Source organism: Triticum urartu, chromosome 4A (assembly GCF_056163025.1).
Source record: "Triticum urartu cultivar PI428250 chromosome 4A, HENAU_Tu73, whole genome shotgun sequence".
In the NCBI taxonomy this organism is placed as follows: domain Eukaryota; kingdom Viridiplantae; phylum Streptophyta; class Magnoliopsida; order Poales; family Poaceae; genus Triticum; species Triticum urartu.
In genome coordinates this window covers 5839823-5865380 of record NC_141876.1, presented here as the reverse complement: position 1 = coordinate 5865380, position 25558 = coordinate 5839823, and the positions used below count along the sequence as shown (strand labels likewise).

At 43.2% G+C, this 25558-nt stretch overlaps 1 protein-coding gene and 1 pseudogene across 2 annotated transcripts; one reads left to right on the top strand and one right to left on the bottom strand.

The window, feature by feature from the left end:
- The first annotated feature begins 313 nt into the window (after positions 1-313).
- On the top strand, positions 314-8905 carry LOC125550151 (uncharacterized; annotated as a pseudogene). The gene is made up of 11 exons (XR_015600089.1): positions 314-434; positions 545-5274; positions 5431-5548; positions 5670-5772; positions 5914-6005; positions 6144-6318; positions 6404-6524; positions 6646-6687; positions 7245-7374; positions 7505-7579; positions 7720-8905. The product of XR_015600089.1 is annotated as an uncharacterized LOC125550151 (transcript).
- A 144-nt stretch (positions 8906-9049) lies between these two features.
- Positions 9050-13065, bottom strand: LOC125550152 (uncharacterized). Its single transcript, XM_048713076.2, has 5 exons — positions 12122-13065; positions 11426-11484; positions 10406-10534; positions 9870-10005; positions 9050-9463 (listed from the first exon to the last, which is right to left on the bottom strand). The coding sequence occupies exons 1-5, from the start codon at positions 12812-12814 to the stop codon at positions 9146-9148; spliced, it is 1335 nt and encodes a 444-aa protein (XP_048569033.2). The 5' UTR covers positions 12815-13065; the 3' UTR covers positions 9050-9145.
- Positions 13066-25558: the final 12493 nt, after the last annotated feature.

Below are 25558 nucleotides of genomic sequence, written 5' to 3'. Positions count from 1 at the left end.
GAAGCAGTAACTACAACTGGGAAAATTCCAAAAACATAACTACAACTGGTAGTAGTACCTCAATAATATACTCCCCCTACCACCCGACGCTCCAATATATTGATTGTAGCTATTGTGCAACCACTTGCAAAATAATTGTTGTGATTTGATCTAGCACTGGTATATATTATCGGCACTTGCAAAATCATTATTTCACTGTAAAAGATCAGGCTCCAATGATAACTGTAGTAGACACATCCATATATAGGGCGAATGGGGATTGAGACAGCCTGCCAATTACTAAATTACAGAGCATGCCCCCCCCCCCCCCCCCCCCCCCAAACACCAACCAGAACACATTACAGATCATCTCCCCCTTCCTCTAACACTTCAGCCATCTCCGGCGAGCCCAAAGATCTCACGTGCTAGCATCCCTCCGTGTTCTTCAGCATCGTGTACGTGAACTATTCTTTCTACAAGCTCATTCCTTTGACAAGAATGATTATTGCTTTGCTAGTGCTAGTGGCTAACTGCAAACAGGTTTCATTATCTTTTCTACCTGCAGCAAGCCAAGCTGTTGATTCCAGCGGTGCAGCGCGGCTATGGAGGTGGCCGTCAGCGCAGCATGGTGGGTGGTGACCAAGGCGCTGGCACCGGTGACGGACGGCTTGCTGGAGGCGTGGGCAGCCAGCGCAGGGCTCGGCCCCAACATTGATGCCCTCAAGATGCAGCTGCTCTACGCCCAGGGGATGCTCAACAACGCACCGGGGCAGGGCAGAGGCATCACCAACCCTGCGCTCAAGGGGCTGCTGCACAAGCTGCGGCAGCTGGCGTACGTTGCCGACGACGCGCTGGACGAGCTGGACTACTTCCGCATCCAGGACGCGCTGGAAGGCACCTACCACGCAGCAGCAAGCATGGATGACCGGTGCTGCCTCCAGGGCCTCGCCCTCAACGCTCGCCACACGGCCAGAGCTGTCGCCGGGAAGATCAAGTCCATGTGCTCCTGCTCGCGTGCTGCTAGCCCAAGTGATGACCACGAAGATAATGGTGGCAGCCGCAGATGCTCATGTGTTGGCGGATGCTCCTGCTCATGTGGTGCTGTTCAAGCTGCTGTTGGTAAACACTTCCCGTGCTGCTATTCTTCTCCTCATACCAGTGAGTCGGCTGCATCACCCAACATGCCGGCTGCAACCGGATGGCGACTCCTCTGTGGCGCCTGCCCACCCAAGGCACCGACACACAGAGTTCGCACCACAGAGGAAACACCTAAACTGAAGTTTGATAGGGTGGAAATGTCCAAGAGAATGATAGAGATCGTAGAGCAGCTCAAGCATGTATGTGCTATGGTCTCCACCATTCTCAATCTAGAGCTACTAAACATAAGCCGCATCCCTACCCAAGTCGGTCTTGCTATGGATCGGCCCAAAACCACCCCGCAAATTATAGAGCCCCAACTATATGGGAGGGATGCCCAGAAAAAGGAAATTGTAGATGGCATCACTCATGGTGAATATTGTTCCGAACAACTTACTGTCCTTCCAATTGTTGGGCCAGGGGGTGTTGGGAAGACAACCTTTACACAGCACATATTTGAGGAAGTGAAGAGCTGTTTCCAGGTTACCATTTGGATATGTGTCTCTCTCAACTTCACTGCAGATAGGTTGGCACAAGAGATTTTGGAGCAGATCCCCAAAGATAACAGCAGTGAAAGCAAAAATGGTAGTAGCAAAGAAGAGGAAATTGAACAAAGGTTAAGATCAAAGAGGTTCTTACTTGTCTTGGATGATGTGTGGAAATATCATGATGATGAGTGGAAAAAACTAGTAGCTCCATTCAAAAAGGCGGGGACAGAAGGCAATATGGTTATAGTCACAACTCGAATTCCAGGGGTAGCAGACATGGTCAGGACAGTCGACCATTCTATAGAAATGGAACATCTTGGTCCTCAAGATATGTTGTCTTTCTTTGAAGCATGTGTATTTGGTGACCAACAACAACCATGGCAAGAACATCCTGAATTACAAGATGTTGGGCACAAATAGTGGAAAAATTGAAGGGTTTTCCTCTTGCTGCAAAAACTGTGGGTAGATTGCTCAGAAACCAGCTCACATTTGACCATTGGACAAGAGTTTTGGAAAGTAAAGAGTGGGAGTCACAAGCTAGCGATAATGACATTATGCCAGCCCTCAAGCTTAGCTATGATTATCTCCCTTTCCATCTGCAACAGTGTCTTTCCTGCTGTGCATTGTTTCCTGAAGATTATGAATTTCGTGCAGAAGAGTTGGTTCATCTGTGGATTGGACTTGGTATTTTACACTCAGATGATCAGAAGAAAAGAATTGAAGATGTTGGATTGTGTTACTTAACTGACTTGGTTAATCAGGGGTTTTTCAAAAAGAATATATCGAGCTCTGGCAGTCCTTGTTACACCATCCATGATCTATTACTTGAGTTGGTAGTGAAGGTCTCATCATATGAGTGTCTTAGCATATCCAGCTCTAATGTGATGTCCATACAAATTCCCCCATCTGTACGTCATTTGTCCATCATTGTAGATGATGCAGACGTCAAGGACAAAGTGACTTTTGAAGACTACAAGAGGGGTTTGCAGGCATTGGAAAAAAGATTTGAAGTCCAAAACCTACACACTTTGATGTTATTTGGAGAATACCATGCAAATTTTTCAAGGGTTTTTCGTGGTTTATTTTTGGAAGCCAGAGCCCTTCGTACTGTCTTTTTGTCTGGAGCACCATATAATGTGGAGGATGTGTTGCCCAACTTTTCAAAGCTTGTTCATCTTCGCTACTTAAGGATCAAGTCAGAGTCAGTTGGTTTTTCTTATGACAAAGGCTTGTGCATATCTAGTGTCTTGTGTAGATTTTATCATTTGGAAGTCATTGATCTACAACGATGGAAGGGCCACTTCGGTTCAGCAAGATATATGAGCAACCTTGTAAAATTGCGCCATTTCGTTGTGCCCCGAGAAGAACTTCACTCTGAGATATTTGAGGTGGGAAAACTAAAATTCATCAATGAGTTGAGGGCATTTAGAGTGGGACAAGAAGGTAACGTGTCTGAACTGAGTCAACTAGGGAAACTGACAAATATTGGAGGATTGCTTGGAATTTACACTCTTGAAAAGGTGCAATCAGAAGAAGAAGCAACTGAAACAAAACTGGTACACAAAAGCCACATGCAAGAGCTAATATTAGAATGGGATGTTAAGCGATCTAACAGGGATCCTAAATTTGAAGAAAATGTCCTTGAAAATCTTGTACCACACAGCAATCTTCGACGCCTACGCATTAGAGGGCATGGAGGCACTAATTGTCCAAGATGGCTAGGTTCAAACCTCTCCGTGAAGAATCTGGAATCTCTTTCTCTGGGTAATTTGTCTTGGGGAAACCTTCCACCTTTAGGAGAGATGTGGATGGTCAATGATCTTGGTGAAGAGTATCAGGACTGTATCTTAGGCCAAAGATTTCGAAATTTGAAAAGGCTAGAACTGGTAAAGATACCAAGATTGAGAAAATGGGTTTGGGACAGTACTTCTCATTTGTTATCTCAGCTAGAAGAACTCACCATTAAAGATTGCTCTGAACTCACTGAGCTGCGATCTTCACATCATAGTAGTGATCTGCCACAGCAAGAGAAGAGCATGGCTTGGTTTCCTAGACTGAAGTCTCTCAGGATAGAAGATTGCCAAAAGCTATTGTCATTGCCTCCTATCCCTTGGACTTCAGGCCCTTGCTCTGCTGTGATAAATCGGGCGGGCTCCGGTCTTGAGAGTCTAGTTTACAAAGAAGAGTACAGATCAGATTCGACTTATTCATTGAAAGTGGAGGGAAAGGATGGCCAGGATAGTGTGTTCCTGAATGGGTTGGTTTTCTCTAATTTAACTTATTTGAAAAAGTTGGTGATCAAAAATTGCTCTTCTCTGCTGCTCGATCGCCTCTTAATGTTAACATCTCTGGAGTTCCTCGAGATAAGTGATTCAAGTAATGTATTATCCCCGATTGGAAGTGTGAGTCATGTACAATGCCTGCTACCTGTTAAAGAGATAAGTGCCATGCGATGTGGTTGCAGTGGTAAGGAATTGACAGAACTGCTCTCTCTTATGCCAGAGCTCACCAAGATGACAATGAAGGGTTGTCAGGGGATAAAATGGCTGGGTGTGGCGGGGCAATCAGCAGCATCTTCTTCTGCTGCTGCTGAACAAATCGGAATGCAGCAAATCAGACAGCAGCAGCAGCAAGAGTTAAAAGGAGGAGCAGACGGAGTGCTGCTCTTGCCTCCCCAGCTACAGAAGTTAAGCATCAGAGAGTTCCCAGAGCTGAGCTTGCTCTCCTATTCACTGGGTCTCCACTCCCTCCAATCATTGCGAATAAAGGCTTGCCCCAAGTTACTCCACTCCAATTCATTCTCTTCTATTCCTTTTCCGACCTCCCTGCAAGAATTAGTTTTGATTGATTGTGGGGAGTTCAGAGGCGAGGGCATAGGCCCTCTCCTCGCCCAAGGCCACCTCACAGAGTTATGCATCTATCAAACCCCCAAATTCTTTGCCGGTTCTGAGCGACATGACAAGGAGCTTCTACCCTGCTCCTCTGCACATCAGGAGCTTGAGCTGGGGACAGATGATATTGCAGGGTTACTTGCTGCTCATAGCTGCAGCCTTCTCTTTCCCTCCATCACCACCCTAACTATTGGTTGGAACAAAGATGCCGAGCGCTTCACACACGAGCAAGCGGAGGCCCTCGAGCTCCTCACCTCCCTCCAGACACTCAAGTTTGTGTGTTGCAAGAAGCTGCAGTGCCTCCCGGCAGGTCTACATAGACTTGCCAGCCTGGAGACATTACAGATAGTGGAGTGTCAAGTCATCCGGTCGTTGCCAGAGGACGGCCTCCCGAGTTCTCTGAAAAAGTTGCAGATCAGCTACTGTCCTGCCATCAAGTCGCTACCAAAGGGCAGCTTCCCAAGTTCGCTGCAAGTATTAAATATCCACGACTGCCCTGCCCTGGTGTCTCTGCCCAAAAACGGCCTCCCAAGCTCTCTGCAAAAATTGGAAATCTGGGACTGCCCCGCTTTAAAGTCGCTGCCGGAGGATGGCCTCCCAAGATCTCTGCAGGAACTAACGATCGCCGGGAGTACTGCAATCAATTCGCTGCCCAAGGGTGGTCTCCCAAGATCACTGCAAGTATTGGATGTCCGTTTTTGTGACAATGTGGAGCTAAAGAGGTACTGCCGCAAGTTAAGAGGAACCATCCCCAAGATCATGACTTAATCTGACCAGAGGTAGCAGCCACTCATTCCTACTTCCTACTCACTGATTCCCCCTGCTTTTTCCTAACCTCTGAAGCATCGGAGTGATTATTCTTTGTTTTGTTCAGTTCACTGAAATTGCTGCCATTCCACCTAAATAACCCACTTGTTTTTTTATCTACTCTGCAGGGCACTTCTTCGACTTGTACATTCTTCTAGCCTCTTAGAATCCAAGCTCGTATATTTCCAAGTTGCCAGTGCAAACATCAAGGTCTCAGGTTGCATCTTCCATCAGTACATAAAACTGGTCAGTACATGCATCATCATCCCAAAAATCCGTGGTTCCACAAACTATAGCATGTCCAAATCGTTTGTTTGGTTTGCCTTGTTACCAGATTATTTAAAGTTCTGAACACTGTTTGTTTCAGTCTACCGTGCAGGGCTCTCTATCTTCGAGTTGTGCATTCTTTTAGCCATCCATGCACATCTGGTGCACGAGGCTTGTGTGATATCTTTCTGTACATAAATCAGGTAAGTACATGTAAATTTACTCCTGCTGTATGCTCAGCTCATCGAAGCAAACTGCAGTTAACCACTGAAGTATTCTCTGTTTTGTTCAGTCCATTGAAGTTACTGAATAACCCACCTGTTTTAATCTACCCTGCACAGCAGTTCTTCGACTTTTAGAATCCAAGCACGTTTCCAAGTTACCAATGAAAGCATCCAGGTATCAATTTGCATCTTCCATCCTGTACACAAATCTGGTCAGTACATCATTACCATCCCATGCACCCGTTGTTCCATAAATTATAGCATGCCCAAATCATTTTGTTGGGTTTGGTTTGCCTTGCTACCAGATTATTTACAGTTTTGAACAATGTTTGTTTCGATCTATCATGCAGCTGTGCCTTGGAGTTGTAATTCTCTTCATTCGCACAGTTCTCGTATTATTGATTGAGTGGCATCCTCCCCCCTGTATACATGACTGGCCGGCACACAACATGTAGTGTGTCTATTCCTAAGTGGCAAGACAGGCGTAACTCAACTTGTGGGTAAAGATGCACAACCTTTGCAAAGGTATTGAATTTGTTTGAATAGCCGCTACCACGGTAATGGGGTAAAACCGGTTTCGTCAGTTCTTCTAAGCCTAGCCCCTTTGCAGGGAAGTTCTACAATAGGCTGTGGTTAAGTCACTTTACAGTAGGCCATCCCGGAGCACGCGAAAACCTCTGGATAAGGCCATAATTCGACGAGGCTACAGATGATTAGGCGAAGTCCTGGTGGTCAGTATGTGTGTTACTCCATTGTTAATTAGTTGTGTACCTGCCACTCTGCAACCAATCATGTTGCTAGTATATACAGACTTGCTAATTTTCTAATTTCTGCACTATTATGAAATTTCAGGTACGACTTTCAGAGAAGTTAATGACTAATGTCATTTCTAAGGTATGAGCTATATTTAATTCCCTTAGGCCGAAATTTTAATTCAATTTATCACATTCTTTATGGTAAAGTCATCTTGATGTGGAGATTATGCCATGATATAAATTTGAGATAAGTAAAGGTAAGAATCTAATGAGTTGAGTTTTCTAACTCCTAAAGTATTCAGAGCCCATTCAGATCCTCCATATTAAAATGAACAAAACGAAAATGGCAGTAAAACTTTTTTTCCTGTTAAAAATGAAAAATGAAAAAAAAATGTCATGTTGCTTTCCAGTTGGGCAGCCCATTCCATTTCCCAGCTAGTCACCAGCCGTACACACTTAATTAATGTCTAAAAGTTGGATTTGCTCATCAACCCTGAGCCACCCATGCCAAAAACTGGGGCAGTAATCACCAGAAACTATCTGTTTTCAGTCTACAGCCACTGACCATAGTGCACTCCCATATAGTTTCATTTGGTTATTTGTTGAAGTCTTCACTTTGTTGTCCGGCACTTAGAGGTTTTCTGTAACAGAGCAACGACTCTGACACTACTGCTTTCCGTATGTGGGTCGATGCAGAAGTTGGAAAGGTGGACGCGAAGCCTTACTTGCTACCCCCTCATCAACTCCATCAGCCCACAAGTCAGTTCTTGTGGCTGATCTGAAATTGGCTGATTTCAAGCAGTTCCTAGCAAATAAAGGCCTGCAGGTAGGCCTCTGTACTGTGTACCTTAGTCACTCCATCCTTCATATTTTACTTTTAGAGCGGGCATCAAACCAATATATTTGGTTATATACCCTGAAATCATTGAAATTTAGTGCTAAGAAATTCTTTCCAGGTTGAGTTTGGTGGGGCTACTCTACGGTGCGGCGAGTATATCACGGTGTGCAAGATTGGTGATTCTAACCGAAAGGTAACTTACTACTGGAACTGCCATACATTTTGCAGCGATCAGTCTACAATCATGATAACCCGCCTTTATATTTATGCCGCGCTCGGTTCATGTATAATATTAGTTGGTGTGCCTGTGACACGTGTGATGGTGCATTGCAGGGGAGCACGGATTCTCAGGAGATTGTGATCGAGGGCCCGTTGTGCGAGGACAAGATTCTGATTAATTTAATCCATAGGAAAACATGCCATCTGTGCTAGCAAGATTAAAGGCATATTGTAATGTAAACACGTGAGGGTGTACTAGGCATAGAACATGCATATCTGTGAACATAAAGTACTGCAAATGCATACCTTCAGTACGGAAAGTCAGGGCCGCGGCAGCATTAGCATCACCCAAGGCGTGGTTGAGGAAGTAGTCGAAGTCGTGGATGTAGACAGATGTAAGCGAGCAGTCAGGCCAAGACGCTCCCCGAAAACCTTATCTCCCTTCACCCAGTGCAGGATCACAAAGGGCACAATAACGCTCCCTGAAAAACCTTACCCTTCACCCAGTGCAGGATCACAAAAGGGCGCGGCTCCAGAGGTCTCAGGAGCAACAGCAAGAGGAACGGCGGTATATAGCCGATCGGGGTAGAAGTGGGAGTAAGCCCACAACTGAGTCTGTAACAGGCCAAATAAAATGCACACACGACATATATCTGAGCTCGGCTGAGCTCATTCATGAAATACGAGGCGCAAAGCAGGCGGATAAGGAGCGCGTGTATCACACCTCTTCTCTGTAATAGGATGTGGAGGAGAGGTCCTTATATGTTGTTTCAAACACCCCTCCACGCCCAGGATAGGACTAAACCACCCACCATGTCATGAAACCACTAATGGGCATTTCAGATTTTCCAGGAAATAATTGATATATGGGCCTAAAGCACATCCATCTTTCAACATCAATACCTATTAGGAACACCCATTAGTCACAAATAATATTTTCAGAATTGGTTTGTAGCGTTCCAAAATCAAATGTTTATCTATTTCTTTATGTATTCTCATTTCTAATACTTCGAAAAAAACTCACTCAAAAATTATTTCAACTTTTTTCACAAAATAAAAAAAATGAATTTTGAACACAAAAATATCAAATTGGACATTATTTTTTCCATTCCTCCATGAAACCATCACAATCACTAGAACCACTAGAACATCGCAAATTGCCAATCCTCTACTGAACCACTAGAACCAACCATAATCTCAAATTGGATAATCTACACATCTACAAAAACTATACTCATGTAAAAACAACCCACAATGGTGTCCTCACTATTCGGAATTTTGATTCTATCTTTGCCAGTCTTTTTCAGCATTGCTGTTATTTTTCAGACATGGTGGGATAGGACTAATTACATGTATGCTCTGATTCAAATTGAGGTATCCTGGCCCCTGTATTTTTCACGCACATTTCTAGCACAAGGATATATGTATATGGAGTAAAAAGCACTGGACAACGCAGAATGAACAAATAATGAACAACATCCTATCAAAATAATTTACAATGCAAGTGCAAAAAGAAGGGACTCTACATACACGATCAGCGTCAGGAAGGAGGGGAGGGGCTGCGCAGCACTATCTGGCCATCCTCGTCCTTGTCAAACACCTGCTCTATCAGGTCGTTCCAGCTCACCCGTGGCTGCTGCCTCGACGACGCTGGTGGCGGGAAACTCTCGCTCCTCTCGGGCCGTGGGCCGCCGTCGAACGTGCCGTAGATCGACGACATGCCCGACACCGACAACGTGGCAGCCCTGCGCAGCGCCGCCTTGTGCTCCTCCACATGCTCCCTCTGCACCGTCGTCTCATCCCGCTCCATCTGCTGGTTCGATGGCGCCGCCATCGCGCGCTCCTTCTCCAGCATCAGCTGTTCATGTTCACATGTCATATGAGCAGGATATGACATTATTGTTATTCACTGTTTCAGTCTGGAAATTGCTGCAGATACATGGCATGATGCGTGCTACTTGAATCTGAAGTTGAACAAAATTTCTACACCTTCTAGACACTTACACAATCTTACATTTTGATGTTGACATATCTACACTACTACTTCGTTATCTAGATTGTGCGCAACTTGAACTCAGTACCTGCTACACAGCATGGCCTGATCTATTCTAGATGGCATGCACTGCTTGAGACAAAAAGTGTTGGATAGCGTATTTGGAAGCTACCAAACATGCAAACTACAATTTGGTAAAACAGAATTTTATTTTAACTCTGTCAGAAACACCAACATGGCATAAGTATGCGTGTATATACACCAGACTTACATCCAGAGCTCTCTGGCCTTCCCGCTCGATCCAAACAATGGCATGATCCATTGTGGCGTTACAGGAAAGAACGACATGCTCAAATCTACCATCTACCGGCACAGCTGTTTTGACTACCGGTGGATATCTTCCGCACCTGCATGGATATCACCAAGAAACCGCGTTTAAGAAAAATTGGAAGTCTCCAATAGCAAAAAACATAGTAATCTGAGTGAGAAAAAATTCTGAGGAAATCAGCAGCATGTTAAATAGTTTTAGGCATTACAAAACAGTAGTATGGGCTGTGTCATCAGTAGTGTTTGAATAAGTGAACTTCATACTGACAACATGAAGGTTCTCATAGGATAGTACGGAACAGAGATTTTTTTTATACCACTAGCATAATATTCTCTCTACTTCTGAGATTTGTGAGAACCTCTGCTATTTCTCATTAACTGTTTCGTAAAGAAAGATACCCTGCAACAATGTTATATTTTAGGTCCCTCGCATAGTTTTTCTACATTCTAGATCAACACCAAAGAGAAAAAAAAATGTACCTGAAACTTTTCCTTTCCACAATGTGATATATCCGACCTGGTGCATAGAGCCTCCTTGGATCCTTTAACATAGCATCTTCAGGTATGCAAGTGTCCTTCAAACATCTCAAACATAGGAGACATGGCAGACTGCCCAAGAAGAGAAGATGGCCCAATTTAAAATTGCTTCAGCCCACAAAGCTGGAAGAGAATAATCACATTGCATTCAACAAACTCGATATCATATCATAGCTAGTACAGTAAACATAAACCAGATATTAGAAAATCAGATCAAACACTCCAACTATATTTGAATTCATTATTATTGATCCACTGTTTATGAGTTCACTTGCAGTTTACTGATGCTCATATATTATTTCCTTTCCTTAAGAGCTTCTTAAAACAGAAAACCTATTGTCCTATGTATTGCTCTGGTTTCTGCATTTGAACACCTTGCTATTTATCCATGACTGAAGGGTGTCATATTTATTCGTGTATGATGTTCCTTAGTACTTTGAGCAAACTAAAGCAGAGTTGATTAACCAACATTTATGGGAGAGAAGAGAAACAGCGGGGAAGGACATCAAGGTAAACCAGAGTAGTACGTAATATAGTAGGGTGAGCAGGAAAAACCAATATGTAATCTTTGATAGTTACTATACTAAAAACCAAAAGAAAATAATCATCTGAGGGTAAACTCGTGCCCAGATAGCAAGGCAAATGCCCCTATATCACAATGATGAGTCACATTAGAATCATGATGTATCCCAAGACAGGGATACAGTTGCTACTTGGCGCTTTGAAGGCCAAAATTAGGCAACCAAGGTAACTAAAGAATCAATAAATCAATGGTTTATTACATTCCAATACTTAGTTTTCACCTGATACAGCATGGCTCGTCTTGTCTTGTTAATGTTTGATTGGAGTAAAAGGGAAATGTGGAAGTACAGAATTACGTAATGTGGAAGTGTGTGCTATTAGAATCATATAACTAACAGCAGTAAATACAAACGTATAACAGCATTGGTGGCATGTCCATACCAGAGAATCGACTTGAAGATATCTTCTAAAGGAGTAGCTGTCCGAGGCAAGAAATCATCCTGTCATTTGCAGGAACAACAGTCATATTCAGCCTATACATACATACCATATTGACCAACAAAGCAATGTTCTATCCAGATATCAGAGGCAGAGCAGTTAATCTTCTCTGACAGAAGTAGCACCCAACAAAAGGCAGATAGACATGTAACGAAATTCCGCAACTGCACTTTTAGCAGCAAGCAAGCACTTAACAAAATTCAGACAGGCATGTAACTAACTTCTGTAACTGGATTTTTAGCAGCAAGCAAGCGCCCAACAAAATTCAGATAGGCATGTAACTAAATTCTGCAACTGAATTTCTAGCAGCAAGGAAGCACCCAACAAAATTCAGACAGGCATTGAACTAGATTCTGCAACTGTATTTTCAGCAGCAAGCCAGCACTCAAACAAAATTCAGAGAGGCATGTAACAAACTTCTGCCACTGTATTTTGAGCAGCAAGCAAGTAAGCAAATCAATTGGTGAGCAATGCAATGTTTATCTCATTCAGAAGTAGAGCAGGTATCCATCAAAATTCAGTCTGACAGCAGTAGCACTCTAACAAAATTCAGACATACTACATGTAACCAAATTGTACAACTGAACTTGTAACCACCAAATTCAGACAAGCAAGCAACCAAATCAATTGGGTCCTCACCTGAAGCACAACGGAGTTGATGACGTCGGCATATCTGACGGCGAGGTTGAGCGACATACAGCGGGCGGGGGCCATGGCGTAGCACCTGGTGCGGCCCCTCTCGACCTTGCCGAGCTTGTCGAGGTTGAGCACCACAACCATCGTGAGCATGGCGGCGACCCCGGCGCCGAGCGAGTGGCCCGTGAAGGTGAGCGTGTAGCCCGGGTACCGGTCGAGGAGGTCCCGGAGCAGGTCGCACTCCCTGTCGAGCACCCAGCCGGCGGCGCGGAGGAGGCCGTTGTGGACGTAGCCGCCGTCGAACCTGCGCTTGCCGAGGCGGTTGTCGAGGAGCAGCGCGTAGTCGGACTCGCGGCCGAGGTTGAGGCCGCGCAGCGCGAGCACGATGTCGGCGTGCGCGTGGTCGAGGTAGACGAGGTAGGGCGTGACGCGGCCCCCCGTGTCGGCGTAGGTGCGGCGGCGCACGACGCAGGCCGGGTCGAGGAGGAGCGGCGGGGCGGCGAGGAGGTCGGGCGGGGCGTAGTTGGCCATGACGAGCCGGCACATGCGGGGCACGGGCGCGAAGTCGGCGGCGGCGGCGTGGCCCCAGGTGGCGCTGTCGTGGTGGCCGGAGTGGACGCACCGCTTCCACGCCCACCGCGCGCACCCCAGGCAGTAGACGCACTCCAGCAGCGGCAGCCCGCACGCCAGCGACATGCGCCGCCGCGGGGAATTCCGTCGAGCAGGTCGCGGGCGCGCGGCGGCAGAGAGATCGGGTGGGATATTCCGGCGGTGGCGATCGGATCCGGGGGGTAGCTGGGGACGGAGAGATTTTGCGGGATTATTTTTATTATTACATTGGAGTAGACGTAAATACGGAGGAGTTTTTTTGAAATAATAATCGGATCCGATTTGGTTGCTGGGCAAAACAAAATTAAGATTGGGAGTCAGATGGATACAGGGTGAGAGACAGGGACTGACCAAACAATGTGGATGACAAGGCATGCCAAATATTGCAGTGCACCGTCGAGGTCGACGAAAGTCATCATTGGCGCCTGGTTGTCAAACCGGTGATACGGGCGTCTGCCATGACGACGGATAACTCGTCGTTTTCATGTGAAACATGGGATTCGGTTCTGAAGGGCGGGCAAGAGGGCTACAAAGTGTCGCGCCGACATCATGGCTTATGATTGGTTCTATGTCGACTTTTGTGTTCGAAGAGGAAAAATACATGATTTACCTAATTGATTGAATCATGTATGGGTTTGAGAACGGCTTTGAATTTGGATCCAGGAGTGTCGAATCAAAGTGTCCACTTTTTTAGATTATACGGCGATTGTTTGGCGGAGGAACGGAAGATTCAAAGCTCGGTTTGGAATTTGTATATGTTTGAATTTCAGAATCGGTTTTGATTTCGTGGAAATCTTGAAATGTTGTAAGAAAATGTGAAATCATTTAATCTTGATAGGCATTTGAGACTATAAATTAAATCTATGTAAAAATGATTATTTGGAGTGCATCCATTGGGTGCTAGGTACATATGCACCTGAGCATGAATAGTAAAATAGTAAAACTAAATAAATAAAATTTGAAACAAGAACTAAATAAATAAAATGGCGTCCAAGATGCTCGCATGCGTGATGTGTGTGCAAGAGGTGGTGGCAATAAAAACAAAATTTGTCCATGAAAAGAAACTTTGAAATAGTACACTCTTTGGGCTTGCTTTTGTCTGGAACTTCTGGAGTGTCCAGACATCACAAAATTTTGCCAAAAAAAGAAAACAGAATTTGTCACCCGCAAAAAAATTCAGTTTTTTGCGAAAAAGGTTACTGTCTTTTGAATCCACTCTTCACTGGGCGTTGAATTCACTGTCCATCAGGTGTAGATGAGCGCAGGTTCAGAAGTGAATTACCAAATTATTTGTGGCTAATGGCATGGATTGAGACTCTGAGAGTGTCCTGACTGCGACGCTTCCTCCAAATCATGTGATGTTTGGTGGGTGGCTCTTTCTGGCTACCTACAACACTCATGAATCCAGTAAAGCCTCCAGCTAATTCTGGATGCAGTCAGATCAAATCACATGTGTATGTTAAGTATGTTCCCGTCCCTTGCCCACACAATCAATCTGCATTTTCCCTTCATTTCATTTCCAACTAAACATACTTTTTTCTTCCTCATAATATCATCCACTACTTTCAGTTGCATTTTGGAACACAAACAAAAAGAAATAAATAATAGAAACAAGGGAATAACTGTGCGTAAGGTACCCAAAACTTTTTTCATCCATCAGTCACTTTCACAGTAACTGTTAGATATTGATCCAATGGTCCAAAATAGATCGTGGCATTGCTCATCGTCTTCCCCCTGCATTCTTCCTTCTTCCTCTTCCCGATGCCCCAGCCACTACTAGGGAAAACCCTAGTAGTAGTGCGGGATGAAAGCCTACCAATAGCGCGAGCATACCAGTAGCACTGAGTCCCGTGCTACTGATACGACACTACAGCTATTGCTTAGTAGTAGCGTTGGTTCGACCAGTGCTGCTGCTGCCCTACCTAGCAGTAGAGTGGGCCCAACCTGCGCTACTGCTATAATTTTCTGTATTTTTATTTTCTTCTACGTATTTGCGATGTATTTGTAAAGGTTTTACAAAGTAGTGTCATTATATGATTTTATGATCCATCCATTTGAATCTAATCCGCGTTTCTTTCATCAAATGATATAATAACTCATCATTATCATAATAACAATTCATCATGATCATAATAACAACTCATCATCATCATCATAACAACTCATCATCATTATAGTCATAACAACTCCTCGTCATTGTAACAACTTCGGTGATCCGCTGCGTCCACCCCCACCCCTCCCCCTCACGCCCGTCGGACGCTACCGCATGCCGCCTCGCCGCCCTGCCCTCCTATCGACCTCCCCTCACCGCCGTTGCTCGCCGCCGCCCCGACAATCCCTCTAAGCCCCGTTGCACCAATGGAGAACTTTGGCGATCCCCTGGACCCCCCATCCCTAAGATAGATAATGGGGTCGCTACTTCCCCGTAAGATATATGGTGGGGCTAGTTCTTCTGCGGCGAGCTTCTCCGGTGAGGTCCGGCCAAGAGGAAGGAAAGGAAGAAGAAGGAGAAGAAAGGAAGAAGGAAAAAAGTGACCTACGTGAGAAGAAATTTCAGGCACCTGAGAAATAGCAAATCTGTAGAAACAACAGTCACATGATCAACTTAGCATATCAGTCTCCACTTGTCCATCGACTCATCTGTTCCAGAGCTGGCTTCTCATCCACATTCCCGGATTATGCATCTGCCGAAGGGCCCTTCCACGGGGAATTAGTTCTCACTTTTAAACCTTTCAGGCATGATCTTTAGCTATTTTTGACAGAGCTAGATTCCTCCTTGCTCCATATGGATGTATATAGACATATTTAGAGTCTAGATTCACTCATTTTGTTCCATATGTAGTTCGCATTGGAATATTTAATCATATATCACTAATTATTATAAAAATCTGTTTGGAGCGTCAGAGGAAGGAAACTTCATGATGGATGAGTCCCGAACAGATGACACCCCCCCAGGTCTCCGATGAGGAAAACAGCCTTCCAACAGCTCCATACTCTGAGGAGGAAGTTAGAAAGGTGGTTTTCCTAATGGAGCATAACAAAGCCCCGGGTCCGGATGGTTTTCCCGCTGAGTTTATCAGAACTTCTGGAAAGTCATCAAACGGGATCTCTTACTTTTGTTTAGCGACCTACACGTTGGCCAACTAGAATTGTTTCGCTTAAACTTCAGTGAGATTATTTTATTATCTAAGGTTAATGAGGCTGAAAGGATACAACAATATAGACCTATTTGCCTCCTTAATGTTAGTTTTAAAATATTCATGAAGGTTGCGACTATTAGGCTAAATTCGATTGCTGAACATGAGGTTCGGCCTTCACATACATCTTTTATGCAAGGCAGACACATCCTAGATGGAGTTGTTATCCTTCATGAAACAGTCCATAAATTACACCAGAAAAAGTTGAATGGGGTGGTACTCAAAATAGACTTTGAAAAGGCTTATGACAAAGTCAAGTGGCCCTTTCTTCAACAGTCTCTCGGAATGAAAGGATTTTCCGCAGAATGGTGCGCTATGATACATAGCTTCGTTTCTGAAGGTAGTGTTGCCATTAAGGTCAATGATGACGTTGGACACTATTTCCAAACGAAAAAGGGGTTGCGACAAGGTGACTCAGTATCGCCCATGATATTCAATATAATGGCGGATATGCTAGCGGTCATGATTGAGCGTGCCAAGGTTGATGGCCAAATTGATGGGGTAGTAAATCATCTAGTTGATGGTGGTCTCTCTATACTTCAATATGCCAATGATACGATTCTGTTCATGGATCATGACCTCGAGAAAGCGAGAAATCTGGAACTGATTTTATCTGCATTCGAGCAACTCTCGGGTCTTAAGATCAATTTTCATAAAAGTAAATTGTTTTGCTTTGACGAGGCTCAAGACGAGGCCCACCTATACGCTGAACTATTCGGATGCGGGTTGGGCCAATTTCCTATCACATATTTGTAAGATTCTCGAGAATAATCAATAAAGTGGCCGCATGCATCTCTCAGATGCAGAGGCCGGGGCCATTCTCCTTTTCTAAAAATAAATAAATAGAAAAACGCTTAAATTACGGTGAGCAAGCAGAAACAACATTTGCAGAACATACATTACTCAAGCTACAACCAATGCTAATAAGTCAATTACTGAGACAGAAGAACTACACGCGAAAATAAATATGAGACCCGCTTTGATACATCCCTCCTCACAAAACGTATAAAAAGGAAATATAGACCTTTGACATTTGTACGCAGTTTTGTATGTGTATGTATATATAGTGGGTCACTCACTGAACGTATACACCGTATGGCCCAAATGCCAATACCGAACTTGGACGGCCCGGCACATTCAGAAAATTACAGCGCGCATGATGAGATTCGACCACCAACACTATACCTTAAGTATCGAAGGTGATAACAACTGAGATATCCTAACTGTCGTGTCCATCTACTTCTTTCACCCCTTTTATCGCAAGTTTTATTTTTAAGAAACCCTTCTTATGTCAAGTATAAGCAACAACAACAGCAGCAGCAACAACACAACAACAACAACAACAACAACAACAACAACAACAAAGCCTTTAGTCTCAAGCAAGTTGGGGTAGACTAGAGGTGAAACACATAAGATCTCACGACCAACTCATGGCTGTGGTACATGGATAGCAATCTTCCATGCATCCCCGTCCATAACTAGTTCTTTGGTGATACTCCAATCCTTCATGTCTCTCTTAACGGACCCCTTCCATATTAAATTAGGTCTACCCCGCCTTCTCTTGACATTCTTCGTACACTTTAGCCGTTTGCTATGCACTGGAGCTTCTGAAGGCCTGCACTGAATATGCCTAAACCATCTCAAACGATGTTGGACAAACTTCTCTTCAATTGGTGCTACCCCAACTCTATCTCATATATTATCATTCCGAACTCGATCCTTCCTCGTGTAACCACACATCCATCTCAACATACGCATCTCCGCCACACCTAGCTGTTGAACATGTCGTCTTTTAGTCGGCCAACACTCAACGCCATACAACATTGCGGGTCGAACCGCCGTCCTGTAGAACTTGCCTTTTAGCTTTTGTGGCACTCTCTTGTCACAGAGAATGCCAGAAGCTTGGCGCCACTTCATCCATCCGGCTTTGATTCGATAGTTCACATCTTCATCAATAACCCCATTCTCCTGCAGCATTGACCCCAAATGTCGAGCGTTGTCCCTCTGAGGTACCACCTTCCCATCAAGGCTAACCTCCTCCTCCTCACACCTAGTAGTACTGAAACTGCACATCATGTACTCTGTTTTAGTTCTACTAAGCCTAAACCCTTTCGATTCCGAGGTTTGTCTCCATAACTCTAACTTCCTATTTACCCCCGTCCGGCCATCGTCAACTAGCACGACATCATCTGCAAAGAGCATACACCATGGAATATCTCCTTGTGACCTCATCCATCACTAAGGCAAAAAGATATGGGCTCAAAGTCGACATCAGTTGTTCGCACACTTGTCACAACATTATCGTACATGTCCTTGATGAGGGTAATGTACTTTGCTGGGACTTTGTGATTCTCCAAGGCCCACCACATGACATTCCGTGGTATCTTATCATAGACCTTCTCCAAGTCAATGAACACCATATGCAAGTCCTTCTTTTGCTCCCTGTATCTCTCCATAAGTTGTCGTAACCAAGAAAATGGCTTCCATGGTCGACCTCCCAGGCATGAAACCAAACTGATATTGGTCACGCTTGTCATTCTTCTTAAACGGTGCTCAACGACTCTCTCCCATAGCTTCATTGTATGGCTCATTAGCTTAATTCCACGGTAATTAGTACAACTCTGAACATCCCCCCTGTTCTTGAAGATCGGTACTAATATACTCCATCTCCATTCTTCTGGCATCTTGTTTGCCCGAAAAATAAGGTTGAAAAGCTTGGTTAGCCATACTATCCCTATGTCCCCGAGGCCTTTCCATGCCCCAATGGGGATATAATCAGGGCCCATCGCCTTGCCTCCTTTGATCCTTTTTAAAGCCTCCTTGACCTCAGACTCCTGAATTCGCCGCACAAAAGACATGCTGGTCTCATCAAAGGACTCGTCCAGTTCAATGGTAGAACTCTCATTCTCCCCATTGAACAGCTTATCGAAGTACTCCCGTCATCTTTGCTTAATCTCCTCGTCCTTCACCAAGAGTTTCTCTACTCCATCCTTGATGCATTTGACTTGGCCAATATCCCTCGTCTTCCTCTCTCGGATCTTGGCCATCTTATAGATGTCCCTTTCGCTTTCCTTTGTGCCTAACCATTGGTAGAGGTCCTCATATGCCCGGCCCCTTGCTTCACTGACAACTCGCTTTGCGGTCTTCTTCGCCATCTTATACTTCTCTATGTTGTCTGCACTCATATCCAGGTATAGGCGTCTGAAGCAATCTTTCTTCTCTTTAATCGCCTTCTGGACATCATCATTCCACCACCAGGTATCCTTATCTTCACTTCTTCTTCCCCTGGACACTCCAAACTCCTCTGAGGCCACCTTATGAATGCAACTCGCCATCTTCATTCACACATTGTCTGCATTCCATCCTTCCTCCCAAGGGCCCTCCTTAATGCCCCTCTCCTTGAATGCCTAAGCTACCGCCCCCTTGAGCTTCCACCACTTCGTGCTAGCGACTTTGGCACGCTTATCCCGCTGGATACGTATCCAAAAGTGGAAGTCAGCAACCACCAGCTTATGCTGGGGTACAACACTCTCTCCAGGTATCACCTTACAGTCTAGGCACACACACACACACATATTTTCTCTTCTCTAGAGGATGAAATCGATCTGGCTAGAGTGTTGGCCACTACTAAAAGTCACCAGATGGGATTCTCTCTTTCTAAAGAGGGTGTTAGATACAATCATGTCGTAGGCTAGAGCAAATCTTAAGACACCTTCTCCTTCTTGATTCCTGATGCCATAGCCAAAGCCCTATAAGACTAATAAAAAAACATGTGTCGTTTCTCTGTTTGGTCTACTGGGAATCTTAATCCGTCTGATCTTTCTGTTCGGTCGTTTTTGCTCTTTTTTGTTTATATTTTTTCCATTTTTCTTTTCTTTTCATAATTCTCAAACTTTTAAAAAATTCATTAAGGTTTTCCATTTCCATGAACTTATTTTCAAATCCGGAACCTTTTAAAATTTGTAAAATTTTTATAATTCATGAAATTTATTTTCATATTAGTGAACTTATTTTCAAATTCACGATTTTTTAGATTTTTTGAAAAACAATCACATTTTAAATTTTTTCAAATTCATGAACTTTTATAAATATGTGAACCTTTTCAAATTTCATAAAAATATCAAATTCGTGATTATTTTTTCAATTTTTGTTTTTTTTATCAAATTGATGAACTTTTAAAAATTTCATGAACTTTTTTCAAAATTTGTGAACATATTTTGGAATTTCATGACCTTATTTTTACATTCACGAACTTTTCTCATATTCATGAATTTTATCAACTTTTTACGAACATTTTTGAAATATCATGAACCTTTTCCTATTTATGATCTTTTTTAATGAACCTTTTCCAAACTTGTGACCTTTTTTCAAATTCATGAATTTTTTTAGTTAAATTTTATTTTAAATTCATGCACTTTTTTTAGTTTGTGATTCTATTCAAAACTCATGATTTTTTTTGAAATTCATGAGAACATGAAACTTTTTCAGTGGTCAATCCATGTGCTCATATGCTCACCCGCGCCCGCTTATCTGCTCGGCCGCTCGCATGTGAGAGCCGGTTTGCTAGGCCGGCCCAAAAACCATACCGTGTGAGCGTTGAATGGCATACATGGGCAGAAAGCGCTGATTAGGAGCTCCATATGTTCGGTGAGTAACATCAAATAGACGACGCCATGCACAGGAGGTCGGCCGACTGGGCCTGCCCTTGGAGCTAGCGTTCAACAGCGAATGCGCACTGTAGCGCTCCACAAAACTCAGGGGCGAAGATTTGGACACATGATCTCCTGATGTGGAAGAACATACTACAACCAATTCACGTAGCGTTCATTTAATGTTTTATAGCACTGCAAAACCTTAAGGACATCACCGATGCAAAATATTTTTTAAAACTTCGAATGCAAAACAATTTTGTGAAAACAAACACTTTTTAGATTTGCGAACAAATTTAAAAAACCAAGCATTTTTAGAAAACGAAAACTTTTCTACAATCATGTTCAAAAATAGACCATGTTCAATGGATTCGGTTAGGCTAGAAGGGTCCGTTTGAGAGCATAGTTTTTTCAAATTCCATCAAATGACCCCATATTTTTTCCTATGAACTTATATGACCAATTAAAGGCCCCATGCCAAGTTGTTTTAGTTTTCAAGAAAATTTGTATTTTCTGGAGTGTTCTCAGTAAAAAAAGGCAGATAAATGAACGGACATGTCACAACTTGCATATGGTGTTGGAAATCGTTCAAACCTGGCAGGGATGCCTTCAATGGGCATTCCCGCCTGCTTCCAAAACTTGGCGTTATTTCAAGAATGGCCAAAACTATATCATGTTCGACGGAAGGTGTTTGAGCAGGCCAGAAGGCTCCGTCTGGGAGCACGTTGTTTCTCGGCGTCATTGAAATGGCCCCCCAAATTTTTTCCGTGGCCTTTTATGACAAATTTAGGGCCATGTCAAGTTGTTTGGATTTTTGATAAGTTTTGCATTTTCTGGAGTTTTCTCGGCAAAAAAGGCTCATAAATTGCCTGACATGTCGCAACTTGCATATGGTGTCAAAAATCATTCAAACCTAGCATGGGTTCCTACCAAGGGCATGCCAACCTTTGTGCAAAAGTCGGCTTCATTTCAAGGATGTCCAAAACTAGACTGTGTTCAACGGATGGTGTCCGGGTAGGCCAGAACGCTCCGCTTGAGAGCATATTTGTATCTCGACATCCTTTAAATGGCCAAAGCTTTTTCCGCAAACTTGTATGACCAATTCAAAGCACCATGCCAAGTTGTTTGAGTTTTTCACAAGTTTTCCATTTTCTAGAGTTTTCCCAGTGTAAAAGGCCGACAAATGGCCAGATGTGTCGTAATGTGCATATGGTGTCCGAAGTCATCCAAACCAGACAAGGACACCTAACATGGGCATGCCCACAAGCTTGCAAATTTTGCGGCAGTCCTGAGATTTCCAAAAAATTAGCAAGTTCAACGGAGAGTGTTTGAGTAGGCAAGAAGGTCTGATTGGGAGCACCTCATCAAATGTGTTGCTTTCAAATTTGTTATGATCTAACGTGTTTGCTTGGTGTAAACTGAACACTGAACCGAATAAGCTAGTTAATCGAATGAAAAACAAAGATAAAAATAAGAAGAAATAAAGCAAAATAAAAAATAAATCAAAGAAAAAGAAGGCCAAACAAAAGCAATAGAAGAGGAAAACCAGACTGAGAAACTGCACAACAAGAAGAATAAAATAAGTAATTAGGCACAACAATAGAGCTGCCCTAGTTGGTTATAGCCGGAGGAAGTAATCCAAGAGGTTTGGAGTTCTATTCTTACTTCATGCACTTATTTTATGAAGGGTAAAACAAGAAGAAAATTAAATTGGCCAGGCCCAAGACGGAGGGGTGTGTGTGCCGGTTTGTGTGGAGTAGCTGACGCTCGCTAGATTCGGCCATCGACTGCGGGCCACTAGGGAACCTCTCTCTCTCATGCCCACTCGCTCGCTCACGAGGTTTTTTGTTTGCTATTTCCTACCGTACATTTTTTTGAAGAACACTCATTAAGAAAGGGGATGGTGTTTAATTACAAGAAGACTTTTCAAAGTTTAACTATTGACTTTAATATAATTTTAAAAAATAGGAATTCAAGAAAGTTCACACAAAAAATTCAAAAAGCTCACTGGATTCAAAGAAAATTCATTGATTTGAAAAGAAGATCATCAATTTTGAAAAAGAGTTCACAAAATACAAAAAAGTTCATTCATTTTGAAAGCATTCATGCAATTTTTGGGAAAAAGTTCACCAATTTTGAAAACAAATTCACAAATTTGAAAAAGTTCATCAATTTTTTTAAATCGCTTATTAGAGAGATAGTTCACGAATTTTAAAAATCATCAATTTCGGGAAAAATTTCACTGATTTTGAAGAAAATTTCACGATTTTTTTAAATCATTGTTTAAAAAAATCATGAATTTTAAAAAGTTCGCGCATTTAATAAGAAATAAAAAGGAAACAAAAAAAGAAAATGAAAAAAGAAAGAGAAAAAGGAAATTAAACAGGAAACGGTGTGTTTTTCCCGGTGTTGTATTTTAAGGGTTGAAAAACAAATGTAGCACATGAGGTTTGATTGCCCAATTCGTTAGCACGACTGTGATAAATCTGGAAGGAGCGGGGTTCGAATCCTGTGGGACACATTTTTTTTTTGCGGTTCTAAAAATTGTTAAAGGGGGGTTTATTATGAAGACCATCATGCCCTTTATTATGAAGAGGTGTGGGTTAATCTGAGCTGTCCTTGTGTTTAGAGGGGTGTACCGAGGCAGAAGTGTAGGCAGGGATCAAGGTCAAGGATCATCAGTTGTCGGCGCATGGCGCTGTGGATGCCTTGATGTTCCTTTTTTTTTTGAAAAGGAGGATTACCTTGGCATCTGCATATGCCTGGGTGTTCCTGACGTCCCAAATCTTCCAGAGGATGAGTAGAACCGTGTGGCAAGGTGGATGGCGTCCAAGTACCTCCCGACACCTTCTATTGTGAGCGGTTTTATGGCAACTCGATTGCCTGCTTGTACGGACAAGGTCATCAATTTGTGTGGCTTGTCATGCAAGGATCGCTAAGGTACATAGTTTTTGGGACCCAGAAAGTGGAGGTGACACCACAAGAGGACTTACATTTGGTGGTGTTTCTTGAATATCCAGGCTTGGGCTCTAAGGTGAAAACACTACAGGTCTGACCCTAGTGGATCATACATGGCAATGACAATGTTTTTTGCACTGTTAGATTGTAATAGGCATTGCTTGAAGTTCACTTGGACATGTATTTCAGGATGAAACCCCAAGATTTGACCTTCAATGGTTGGATCCGACAATGGCGACGTGTATGTGTGTTGCTTTGGGAGTATCTTTCTTGTAATGCCTGTGTTGGCAAGATATGGTTGGGCTGATGGTTGTTTTTGTACTTTGCCGATGTAGCTTGATTGCTTCTGGGTTTTTTTCTTTACCCTTCGCCAAGGCATACATTAGTCTGGTGGGAGTTTGCTTTTTCCAGGAGTGATCCTTTGTATTTGTGTGTTGATATTGGTAATGTGCATGTCATGCAGAAGTCAGATGTGTGTTCATCGTGCTTGTATCCCATTGATGTTTCATTACGTGTAGTTTTATGGCAACTCGATTGCCTGCTTGTGCGGACAAGGTCATCAAATTCCGTGGCTTCTCATGCATGGGTCGCTAAGGTACATAGTTTTTGAGACCCAGAAAGTGGAGGCGACATCACAAGAGGACCTACATTTAGTGGTGCTTCTTAAATATCCAGGCTTGGGCTCTAAGTTGGAAACACTACATGTTTGACCCTAGTCGATCATACATGGCAATAAAAATGTTTTTTGCACTGTTACATTGTAATAGGCATTGCTTGGAGTTCACTTGGACATGTTTTTTAGGATGAAACCCCAAGATCCGACCTTCAATCGTTGGATCCGACAATGGCGACATGTATGTGTGTTGCCTTGGGAGTATCTTTCTTGTAATGCCTGTGTTGGAAAGAGATGGTTGGGCTGATGATTGTTTTTGTACTTTTGTCGATGTAGCTTGATTGCTTCTGGGTTTTTTTTTTACCCTTCGCCAAGGCATACATTAGTCTTGTGGGAGTTTGCTCTTTCCAGGAGTGATCCTTTGTATTTCTGTCTTGATATTGATAATGTGCTTGTCATGCAGAAGTCAGATGTGTGTTCATCGTGCTTGTATTCCATTGATGTTTCATTACGTGTCAATAAAAAATGCCCCTTATCACAACAAAATAAAAACTTTCAATGTGGTTATAATATTCCTTGACAGGGTTGTAATTCAACCATGTCGAGTACATCATACATTTTATATGTGGCTACTGCGATAGATGACTATAAAGTCGACGCACACTAAAGACGATTAAGAAACATAAAAAAATATAGAGAAGAGAATATGATAAAGGAAACCATTAAAGAACACACTAAATGGTGACATGCTCAATCGAGGAAGGAAATAATGACTGGCCATATAAAATATCACATGTATTGTATGGATAATTGGATATGCATGACATTTAGCGATAGAATTAATAACGTACAAAGAAATGAAAAATAATCAATTTCTTTGGCGTTATATAAACACTAGCACAAGGGGCATAGCTGCTACGACATATTCGCAAGAACAATAGCAGGACAAAGAAAACTAGCTAACTACTCTAGTTTTCCTTATGGCTCTTGTGAAGAACAACGTGCAGACTATGTGCCTGGTCGCTCTTCTTGTAATGTCTACCACTTTCTTGCCCTCTCATGTAGAAGGAAGGGTGATAGGTATGTTTCTTTCGTCTTCTTTTCCCTTCATATTTGAATGTTACTAACTGACAAGTTGTTATCGTGATCCCCATCCCCTATGTGTAGATACCAAGGAGACGATCCTCACGTCGTGTTTACTTTGGAAAAGCTGCACAATCGATTTATGCAAGCAAAACTGTTCAATACGTGGATATGCTAAGAGTGAAAGCAGTTGAGTATCATACAACAAAGCTAACTACTGCTGCTGTGCGACGAAGTGAACGACACCGCTATGATGGATACCATCCATCACCCCCTGCTACATCAAATTATTTCATGCGAATAGCAAAAAAAGACCATTGGATGTAATTGA